The following is an 11,756-nucleotide window of genomic DNA, read 5'->3' as shown; positions in this document are numbered from 1 at the left end:
TGAACACTGACTTTTGTTACGTTCATTTGGTGTCCTAATTGCTTTTGAGCAACAGAAAGAGGGAAAAAAAGGAAACATAATTCCTTGCTGTGCGCAGACGCGCGACGTTTTATTTCTGTCCTGCCCTTTAATGAGCACTGCACATGAAGTCAAAGAGATGGCTAAGCAAAGCAGCACTGTATAAGTGCTGCGTTGCTTACTAGTTTAACTATTTGTTCCTTTTTGTTTTTTTCAATATGTTTGTATTAACATCTACTATCATTGTGACTTCTAGTATCATTCTCAAGTCTTATGTTGGAACTACTAAGTCTTTGTAAATCGAAGTTCCTTCAGTACATTGCGCTTGTGCAGTTCTCAAACCTTCGTGGTAAGCACAAAAGGGTGTAAAGTTTAAAATTTTTATGATGATGATTATTTCCACTTTTATCAGGGGCACCCGACGACGGTTTCCTCCAAAATACGTTGAAAACACTTTGTAGGCTATCCAGAGTACTTTATGGTCTCTAGAAATGCAGTCTAAGCGGCCCTACAAAATTTTAATCTGTTCGGTCATCATAGGGGAACGTAAGTGCTTTCGAAATTACAAGGGCTTCAGTATTATTTTCCAGAAAATTTTAGGTGCAATTTAACGTTTTACGAAAGTAAAAATTATTCTGATTCCTGTCTCCATCACATTTTAGAATCCGAAAATTTGGGGTTTCCTTTTCTTAGAAAAATAGTGTAACCTGGGTAGTAAAGTATGAAAATTAAACTTCAGAAAATCGTAGGGAATTTATTAGATGAGCTTCGAAAATTTGAACATGAGTGGAACGTTCCATCTATAAATTTTTAGCCGTCATCGAGCTAAAGAAAATTCTAGGCAATATTTGCTTCTCCGAACAGATATTTTACAGAAAACAGTCGTTGGGTGCCCCTGTTTTATTTATGTACACTGTATTTAGAGAGGTATTTAGTGCTCCTGTTGCCAGTTCATTTCTGGGACTAAAAGTATATTCGTTGACTCGTGTAACCGATTTTTATTTACTCTTGACGGAGAGAAAACAAAGTTCAAATCAACCGTGAAAGTAGTGTGGACGCCCAACTGTAAATATCAAAATTTGGGTCGTTTCCTGAATGTCTTAGCAGATATTATTAATGGCAAGCGAAGCTGCATCGGACACCCGTTAGGGTGTCTCGTGAAGTATGCAAACATCCCGAAACATTCTATTTAACGTACGTAACTGTACCAAATTCCCGTCATTTGTAATTTTCCCTTGAAATTACTCTTCCTCAAGTTTAACCATAGTTTTGTAAGTAACTTGGTTTGTCTCACAGTAAGACAGTCGTAGTATACCAAGCTCTTAGGGATATATATTTTTTTATTCTTTTAGTTTCTTTGTTTGTTGTTATTATGACGCTAAATGTAGTAAAAGTACTCCAGTGTAAATACCGTCTATAATGTTAGGTGGCTGGTATGTTGGAGGAACGGTAATAAAGGTTTATGAAGCTGACAAAGTACCATGGATATTGCGAACTGAACAAACTTGACACGTAGCATGCTACACTCTATACCCCCCCCCCCCCCCCAACCCTTTTGGTGGCTGTGTGTAAGTATGGTCAGATTTAATACAAAGCAGTACAGTACATATATACCTAGAATGATTTATTTATAATGATGGAAGCAATTTCGGACCTCGTACAGAGAACCTCTGACCTCGTCCTTAGTTGCTATTCTAAGATGTCAAGACAATCTTTCCAAAAAATGGTAGCATAATGACAAAAGCCTGGGTGTTTTTCATCATTGACGTTGATGTTGCCTGAGGTTCGCCATTTGCATAGTTCTGATTGCAATTCTTTATGCCAAAAAAAAAAATGAAGAAGAATGTAAATCATGATACTCCACGGTTTTTTTTGGACAAAATAGAACAATGAGTCAACCTGATTCTCCCATACGCAAATATGGCCCCATTGATATTTGAAACTTTAGGAAAATTTCTTAACGGCATCGTAGTTTCGCGCAGTGAGCTTGCTGGTCTCTCCTGAAATTAATGAGATCCGGCATGGATCGCTTGTGTTTAATTGACCACTCCAGAAAATACCATAACATACCATAATGCTCTTTGTTTCTCACCCCAAAATTTTGCATAAGCTTTGTCTTCAGTTTCTCTTGTTGGATTTTACTAAAAGATCAGAGCTGTACCAGAAACATAGTGAAGAAATTCAACTAGCGAAACAGCCAGGAAATTCTTACGTTCAGGGGCTGTTACGTTTAGGGATTCTTACTGCCCGGGACTCTTTAGGGGTTCTTAGTTACAGGGGTTCTTACGTTCCGGCTTTGTAAAGGATGTGATTTATAGTAAGGGGTTTATCTAACATCTCAGTCAAAGCCATTTCTATATACGGGGGTTTTCCCAGATGTTGATAATGATTCCAACCCTCTCAACAGTGGCTTTTATAATTGCGTCACAGCAAGGAGATAAACAAATTAAATAAACATAAGTCAGTATTATATGAGCGCCTTTTATCTCCTTTTTAATTATGCGAAAAACAAATGAAGTCTATTCGAGATAAGTCCAGTTTACACGATGCTTGACTGAATCTTGGTTTAGCTTGACATCACTTCAGACAGCACAGATTATAGCTATTAGCAACTGTACGTTTAGCTGTCAGTAGACGTCGGTTGTAAGTCAGCTGGTGTGAAGGACTCTTAGAGGACAGAGTAATTTTTCACCACAGGACGTTTCAAGAATTTCAGCCTTGAAAACAAGAGACAAAACTTAAGGTACTGTCTGTTTAAGAGACGTGCGCATACCTGATAATGTTAGGTTCGAATAGTTGGATTTCACAGTCTTCAAATGTAAAATTACCGACATTTGAGCTGATGAAGACTCGTATGAAACTGAGGACTGCCGGCTGTTAAAAGCTTTTGTTTGTAATATCCACTCTTGTTTTTCCCATTAGTCTTAACTGAACACCTAAAGGATAAGAAACATCCCCACATTCTTACATCACATTTTTACAGCTTAGGAGTTTTTATTTTAATGGTCACTCCTACAGTGTAGTTGAGGATTTTATCCACAGACGTAAAATTGAAGAAAAAAATCCTTTGCGTGTTAAATATAACGAACAGTTCCACATGAAAGAGTCGCTGAATGACTTTCCTTACAACAGCGTTGGGGGAATTTCTCAACCATGAAAATTTCGATAGAATCCAGCCTGAACTGAACAGGAATCTAGTAACATGCACAGTACTGATAAAACACTATTGATGGGGAGTGGCTGTACAGTACCGCAAATGATCCCCAACCGCAAATGATGCCGAGACCGCAAATGATGCCCAAAATGAACCGCAAATGATCCTCGACCGCAAGTGATCCCCAAAGTCGACCGCAAATGATCCCGAAAGAAAAATAGGAATGGTTTAGACTCGAGTTAGCGGATCAACGTGTCGATTTTATTATTATTATTACAAAGAGTAAGATTAAACGCTAAATTTTAGTTCTTAAATAAATACATGAATAAAAACTAAATGAAAAAATCATTCAAGTGTAAAAACGAAGTCGGTAGGCAACACACGACTTTTACCTCATGCCAAAATGCTGCTTGTTCCAATGAATTTTTTCTCTGGCCGGTAGATTATACCGCTGAGGGAAAACGTTTTGTCTGAGCAAATGTGATTTTTGCCGTTTATTTCATACTGAAAGGTCATGATACGCATTTTCTGCGGTTATTGTTGTTTCTGGTAAGCATGATTTGTCCTTTAATGCAAGAGCATTTCCTTTGACCTCTTTTGAAATGCAATACTTTTCATTGCCGCTAAATAAGGGTTTTAGGTTGTTTAATTTTCTTTAAAAAGCCTCATGGATCCGAATGATTATAAGCGACTTTCTTTTAGTCCGTGAATGTTACGGTTCCTACGATGTTTTGTCACGTGATAACGACCGCTTGCCTCGCTCTTGCGTAATTCATTACCAGGTTTAGATTCCTGGTAACTGTCTCCAGCAAAGGCACAACAAATGGATATACATATAAGCGTCAACATAACTATTCGCAACATGTTCATGAGCTGTAAGCAAGTTGTCCTTTCGAAATAACCGAAACCTGTGGACATTGCTAAGTTCGGGGGCATTTTGACGTGTGTTTATTTCAAATCATGTCTTGTTTCGTAACGGGCACTCCCAGGCCAGGGGCACTCCTAAGTTACGAACCAATGTCTTGCTGTTTATCACGTAAAATTAACACTTCAGAGAAAAATCACAACTAAATATTCTAAAAATTAATTCGACACTTCTAAAAAGATCAGTAAAGTCAATAAAGCTCTTGTAATGTAGAGGATGCCAGGCTTTGTATTCCTCAGTTGACAAGTTGAGCTTGGGCGTTAAAAAATAGGAGTTTTTTCTGCGTAACCTCCTGCCTGTCTTAAATTTCCAGCGACGAAACAGTCCTTGAAAGAAAATTGAAGCAATTGACAAAAGAAGAAGTATACGGTTGATACCATATCCTTTTCAGATTTATTCTGCTTTTTTTTTCGCCTTGTTTAAATTGACCTGAGATGCAGCGTCCTCCTTCCCTTTTTCTTTAGAAGGCGCGAGAAAAAGGTTCCTTTTTTATAATCAGTCCTTTTTTGTAATCAGTCCCATAAAATCCATTCCATTCCTCAAGTTTTTACGGGATCATTTGCGGTCAACTTTGGGGATCACTTGCGGTCGAGGATCATTTGCGGTCCATTTTGGGGATCATTTGCGGTCTCGGGATCATTTGCGGTTGGGGATCATTTGCGGTACTGTACAGTGGCTCCTGTTAAGCACTGAAATAAGGGTCCGTAGCTTATGTCTTTACACAGAATGAAAAGACAAAACCCTTATTAACCGATAAAAAAACCTTCATAGGAAAGTTCTGGATATAGCTGACCTGTATAGCATGCTAGCTACTGCCAGACGTGTCTCGTAACATGGTTCTAACTTTTGAGTCTGTGGACAAAAATGATTAACTGAGACGTTTTTGTCAAGATACTTTTGAATTGGAACTATTTGTTTTTCAGCAATTTACAAAATGAACTTTAGAAATTTCATTCAATTTTTAGTTGGCCACCTTTCGCATTGAAACGATTATTAGGTACAAAAACAAATGAAGACTCGTGTTCTCCTCTCTCGCGCTGATATAGTAACTTCAGTCGTGCCAAGCTCTCTTGTTTAATTTACGTCCAGCATTTCTTATCACCTGCCATGCAAGTAGGCTTCATCTGAATAGTCACACCCGATATTTTTGCTAAGTACTGATTCGAGGCTCCTCGATACGCCAAGACCCTGGTTTTAAAAATCCGAGAATTTTTGCGGATTTCTTGACTCGTGATAAAGAGATTGGATCCAAAAATTTTCCGGTACACAAAAAATTCCTGAAACCTACGGTTTCTTAGATACTGACCGAAATCGCTACATCCTCTACAGAGAATAAATATGTTTGTGTTGCTTGAAATTGTCATTTCAAAGGCCCAGAAATGTATATCATCCTTAGATTATTTTACTTTTAGCACTATTACAAGAGATTGCAACAAAGATTGTAATTATATGAGAATGAAATGTGCGCAGTGACCAGTTGCTCACTGCACGTGAAATTAACCGGCGTTAGTAAGGTTTTGAAAAATTCGCGACATTTCTTTTTTACTTTGGCCAGTTTTTATACATTTCTGTTTATGTCAACATTTTGCCACGGTTAAGTTGATAGATTTTCCTGTGAAATAGTTTTGAACAAAGACAACTTTTGATGCCTAAAGTCAGCCTTGATTTGCATTCATACATTTATCCGATCGATTTAGGAAGAAATTATCTACTTTCCTAGTTTTTTTTTTTCTTTTACTGTTTGGTGTAGTTACAATCTTCAAGTGATGCATCTTAACGCTCCGAAAGTAGAAAAAAGTTAAACAAACCCGTGTATTTAATTTCATCCTCTTCATTTTCGCCCCAGTAGATTTGCGAGGGCAGAGTCGGACTGAGTGATTTTCCTTTAAGAATTAATTAAAATATGATTCTAATGTTTAATCTACAAGAATCTGTAAACATGATAAGAAAACCTTGATGACATTTTTTCGATTACTTACGCCGTTGTGTTTGGTCTCTCATAACCGACCACAGCACCAAGCAAATGAGTTGTTTCAGCCTCGATGCAGTTTATTTAATTTTGACAGCTTCAGCTAGCTTGCCAGAGAGTAAGCGATCCCAATATTTATACGATACTTTCCTGTTTTGCTGCGGTGTTTTGGTAAGGCATAATTGAATTGAGGAATACATTAATAGACCTTGTCACGGTTTTCCACGCCATCTTGACGAGTAGGCAAACGCGTGAGAAATTACAGTGTTTGTATGAGAATCTAATGTCGAATAATTTCCGTAAAACGGCTGTTCTGAAAAAAATATCAATTGTAAACTAAAGCTACAAAGCAAAGGATTGTCCTAAAAAATTTTTGGGGCGTACCTGTGCTTAAATTTCTCCAGAGGCTTGCTTTAGATTTTCCATATATTTGTCTGTAATTTTCCCGGGACTTTCTTACAGAGAAATGTATAGAAAATTTTAAAAGTGGTTCTAGGTCTTCTAGTGCATGTAACGCCCTCAAATGTTTTCAGGAGAATCCTTAGGAGTGAAGCTTTAGTTTACAAATCATATTTTTTTCAGAACAGCCGTTCTACGGAAATTATTCGACATTAGATTCTCATACAAACACTGTAATTTCTCACGCGTTTGCCTACTCGTCAAGATGGCGTCGAAAACCGTGACAAGGTCTATTCCTTCTATTTATTAATGGATTCCATTTAACTATGTTAAATCTAGCAACAACGATGAACAAAACATTTATTGATTAATTTTCTCTCTTTACATCCACTTGTCTCCATTAAAATATGTTGCAGATATTTTTGTAAGTGGAACAAATTGGTAATTGTTAGTACAATTGAAGAACTGGTTTTATTTCAGATATAGTTCGTTGTAGTTCTTAAATATCTAAGACTAAGAATACAGGGTGTTTCAAAAGTTCGTTCCGATTGTAAATTGTATTTTGCGCCAAGCATTTAATGCAAATGTAAACTGATTCAGGTAAGAAATTTACCTAAATAATCGTTCAAAGCAATTTCAAACTAAAATTTGAAGAAATTATATTTTTGAAGTTTTGGCCCAAATGTGCACGTATGCGAGTTTTTTCCCGCCATATATTTCCTGCCCATTTTGTAGGTTTTCTTTAATTTTCTCCACTCTGTCACGAAAATGAAGGCCTAGACTGTTTGCGCTAAAGCTGAGGCATCTATTTTTTTGGTTCTCTGGCCATTCAGTCAAAGAAATTTGTTAAGCCGTTGACTAAAGTCTGAATTATATAAGTGAACAAGTATCGAAAGTTAAGACTTTAGAAGACGAACCAAGGAGTGTATGGCCGTCTTTTTTAAATGTGTGAAAAATGTTATCGAAAAAGCTGTAAGTATATATGTGTAATAAATTTACAAGACAGAAAGGTAAAAAAAAATTCAACTTCACAATATCAAAGTTTCGAGCACAACGGTATGAAGATTTATGACCAGCAATGGTTGGAAAGCCTTGAAGAGAAAAAGGCGGTGCAAATGCAGACATGGTGTCAGAAGGATTTGAAACTTTATTGCTAAGGGCGACCGGCTAGCAAACTCACGTGATGTCTGGAGACCATCTGGATTATCGTTGACGAGAAAACATACAAAGAACCAGCCCCCAAATAACTGGACGAGCTAAGGCAGTGACTATGCTTCGCTTGGAAAACTGTGTCTTTAGACACACTTTGAGAGCTCGTACATTCTATACGTCACCACTTAGAAAATGCGAGAAAACACAAAGAAAGACATTCTGGTTAACGTTAGCGATATTTCGGTTATTCAATGTTAAATGAATAATGAATAACATACTAAGTTTTACGAAAGGTATTTTTAATAATCAGTGAAATTTGAGCGAAGAAAAAATCGGAACGAACTTTCGAAACACCCAGTAGGCTCGGGTGAAACGTCTTTAATTGTTTTGATAACGTCAACGATATTGAATTGCATGTTCCAGGAGGAAAATTTAAGGGAAACGTACCTTCCTTTTAAATTCGATATACATAGACGGCACATAGCGTTATTCAGTGTGACTGAGAATAGTTTGAATCGATGATTGTTATCACTATTCTTTAATTAGCTGGTAAACGGCAAACTGATTTTGTCATGAGAAAATCTTTCAAAAGAGTATAAAAACTGAAAGAGTAAAATCTGATTTTATTGGGGGTTCACTCTCTACTAGGCAAGATAAAACAAAGCTACAACAAAATCCTTGAGTTGAAATTTCCTTGAACCAAAGTGTCAACAGAAGAAAATTGAAATTTGTTAAGCATTTTTTGAAGTACGCAAGCTGTATTGATTTCAGTGGACAACTTGTAGAGACGAATTGTAATTGGCGGAAAGTCGAGCACAAGATTTATGCTTTCTTTCCACACTTTCTGTGTTGCCAAGGTTGCCAAGCAACGCCATGGCTGGTCAAATAATTAACAATATTGCCGTAAAGTTTATTGGTCCATGGTGTCAAGGGATTGCTTAGAGCACCGACACCTTGTTACATTCATGACAACCCTTCGACTGCAATAAGCGTTTTTTGTTAAAATAATTGTTTCTAACATGGTAACTAAAATGAGGAGAATATAGTTTCACCTTTTTATAAATTAACGATGTGACAGCCATGACTGTGTCAGATTTGATATTTAAAATCACTTCAGATCTATAACAAACCTCTGAGCTCCTCGGCGTCAACATCAGATTTTCATATCAAGCTTATCGCCAGTGGTGTTTAGAGAATTTTTCGAAAGCCAACAGGTTTGGTGTAATCAGTTGTCTTCTTCTTTAAATAAAATAACTTCTATGACGTCATGTGCAAGGTCTTATTGTATTCCTTACGAGAACAAACCTGAGTTGGTTCTTATATTTTATATTTCATTGTGCGCTATGAATAATGGTGAAACTGCTTGGAGCTAACTCACACGTGCTCGACTGTCTCTTCACAAAAGAACACTGCTTGTAATTAATTATCCGGCCTTGATGTGTCATAAACTAAAACTGTATCTACGTTTGAATTCACCTCACAGATTGCAAGACGAGCAACTTCGAGTAAGCATGGGAGATTGGGTTGTTGTGGGCGCTTCTTTGCTGCTAATGTTTTTAGACCAAACTACATCTGTTGAGTCTCACTGCCGAACTGTAGAGTCAATTTCAAATCGAGCATTACATGGTCACGTGATCGCAGTAGCACAAACCTTGTCCTTGGAGAGATGCAGTTTCAAGTGTGAACGCAAAGCAGATTGTTATAGTATCAACTACATGCTGACCTCCAACTCCTGTGAGTTGAACAAGGGAACTCGTTTGTCGCACCCAAAACACTTCCTTCCGCGAGAAAACACAGTTTATATAGATAATCTTCATCGACGCTATCACACATGCGTTCATCCTCCTTGCCAAAATGGCGGCACTTGTGTAGCACTACCAGAAAGTCCCGGATATGAGTGTCTGTGCCAATCAAATTACAGTGGCGACGATTGCCAAGGTAAGAAAATAATTTCCCAAAATGTGATACATTTCAAACCAGATTGCTGTTACCATTCTCTCTATAGAGAGCCAAGCAAGCTGCGTAAGCTCATCCAAGAGCGCTAGAGCGAGCGGCGAGCGAGACTTGAAGGGGCGATGTCAAGAGGATATTGCGGATTTAGGTCAATTCTGAGCTATAGAAACATCACGGATCAAGTTAGGTTTCTGGGAAACCTGCTCACCTACCCCTCTCCTAAGCTAACATTAACACTTACTTCTCACGTAGGGCAAAATGTTGGCTTAGGGGAGGGGTAGGTAGACAGTTTCTCAGACATTGCCTTTAACCATACCAAAAAAGTTCCTGTAGAGTGATGAAAAAGATGTCAAACAAATTTGCATCCATGTCTATCTTTGCCATCTATGGCAACAGACGACAAGAAACCGTTTCAATACCTTAATATAGTCTTAAATCAGCCTAGTCTCTAGGCGTTCTCGGCTCGGTCAATATGTAAAGCCCCGTGCAAACAGACGCAACATTGTTGTTCAAAAACTCCCAAAATTGTTGGATGTTAGATGTTGCGTCCGTTTGCACACTCTGTTGTATGTTTTTGCGTGTTGTTGGGAGTTGTTGCGCAAAGTTTGAAAGCAGTCAGACTTTTAGCTACGTGCAAACGGACGCAACAATGTTGCGTCCGTTTGAACAGGGCTTAAAAGTTATTGAAAGACTAATTCATTGCGTGCAGTAACTCGTTCGATCGCTTGCTCAAAAGTCTCGTACGCTTACATGACCTTTTTAAAGCGACTGCGTGAAGGAGTTCTTTTTCCTCTATTTCTTAAGCCCACTACGCTTCCACTGGAATCACGCATGCATTGTTTAAAAAATTCGAGAAGGTTTATTGATTGATCGTTTGATCGATTTGTTGACTCACTGGCTGTTAACCGCCCTAGATTTCTATTTATTTCTCAGGCGAAAAGTTTAAGAAAATTTGTTTGTTCATCTCTTGGCACAGTTTGTAATGAAGTGGCTTTAGGGATTCAAGACTTATCCATACCAAACTCTGCAATCTCTGCGTCAAGTTTCGAGGCCGACAGTCCTCCATCTAGTGGTCGTATTTACAAACCTGGCGGATGGCGCGCATTAAGCAACGACACCAGTCCATATTTGGAGGTAAGTACAACACTACTTTTATTTATTGTATCGGTTAAACGGAACGAGTTTCATTCTGCGCATATTTAGAAAAAATCAACATATTGGAATGCTTTGGCGCTTATTATAGTATACGGAAAAGTATTAATTTCTTTTGGACAATAAGAAACGTTTGCTTTGAAAGTCCTCTATGTTCCGAGTTTTCTGTTGCTAACAGTTTAGGCCCCAAACATTTCTATGTAAGATGCAAATGACTGTTTCTATCGTAAACGCGGTTTGGATAAGCAGGAAATTTCAAGCTTCTTCGTTCAAAAGGGGGGAAGCTGATTACTGTTAAGGAGTAGTAGAAACGTCACTGATATGATAGGCAATTGTCTTGTTCTTATTCCTTGAACATTGAGTGACTCCACGAGAACAGTCTCCCTCCTGCTCCCTAAAAGCATTCTTTCTATCTACATAGAAGTGGTGGCCATTTTTTAAATGAGAACGCAAAAGAGAGAGACAAACACTATAGAAGCGTCTCTGCTCAGGTGTCTGCTTACATAGATCGTCTCGTTTTCTTTGACAGATACGTTTTACGTCTGCAAAATTGCTGATAGTTGTTGCCACTCAAGGCTGGCAAAATACTAAAAATGCGTCATCTAACTGCTGGACTACAGAATATTTTCTGGAGTACAAGAGTACTGCAGCTCGATGGACTGAATATCAAAGAGGCGGCGTCAGGAGGGTGAGGAAGAATGGCAAAGTATCATATCTGTACAATTTGAAACTTCAGTCTAGTTCTTGATCAAAAATTCTGTGATCATCAGACGTTATGATTTCTCGAAAGGACGTTGACACATTACCGTAGTGTCTTCTTTTTTAGGCCGCCAAATATGTTTTCTTGCAATCTTGAGACTTTTTTAGGGTACGTGGGCCAGGGAATGATAATTTTTACAGTCACCATCGAATCGTTTAAAAATGTACACGCACAGTGAATCGACCGGAAATTTAACACTTACGTGAACTTTAGCCTGCCACATGTCTAAAAAAAAATAGAAAATGAAAAGAAAAAAAACAAAAACGCTGTGATG

At 38.0% G+C, this 11,756-nt stretch overlaps 1 protein-coding gene across 2 annotated transcripts; it reads left to right on the top strand.

The window, feature by feature from the left end:
- The first annotated feature begins 6,137 nt into the window (after positions 1 to 6,137).
- LOC140951222 (uncharacterized) lies at positions 6,138 to 11,544 on the top strand. 2 transcript variants are annotated; one of them, XM_073400451.1, is made up of 4 exons: positions 6,138 to 6,237; positions 9,101 to 9,555; positions 10,547 to 10,704; positions 11,252 to 11,544. In XM_073400451.1, the coding sequence occupies exons 2-4, from the start codon at positions 9,129 to 9,131 to the stop codon at positions 11,468 to 11,470; spliced, it is 804 nt and encodes a 267-aa protein (XP_073256552.1). In that variant the 5' UTR covers positions 6,138 to 6,237; positions 9,101 to 9,128; the 3' UTR covers positions 11,471 to 11,544. The 2 variants fall into 2 exon arrangements, with proteins under 2 accessions (XP_073256552.1, XP_073256551.1); XM_073400450.1 differs by lacking the exon at positions 6,138 to 6,237 and having other exon boundaries at positions 8,801 to 9,555.
- The last annotated feature ends 212 nt before the right edge of the window (positions 11,545 to 11,756 follow it).

This window comes from Porites lutea, chromosome 10, assembly GCF_958299795.1.
Source record: "Porites lutea chromosome 10, jaPorLute2.1, whole genome shotgun sequence".
Classification (NCBI taxonomy): domain Eukaryota; kingdom Metazoa; phylum Cnidaria; class Anthozoa; order Scleractinia; family Poritidae; genus Porites; species Porites lutea.
Note: the sequence above shows the minus strand (reverse complement) of the source record. Positions and strands in the feature narration are given on the sequence as shown.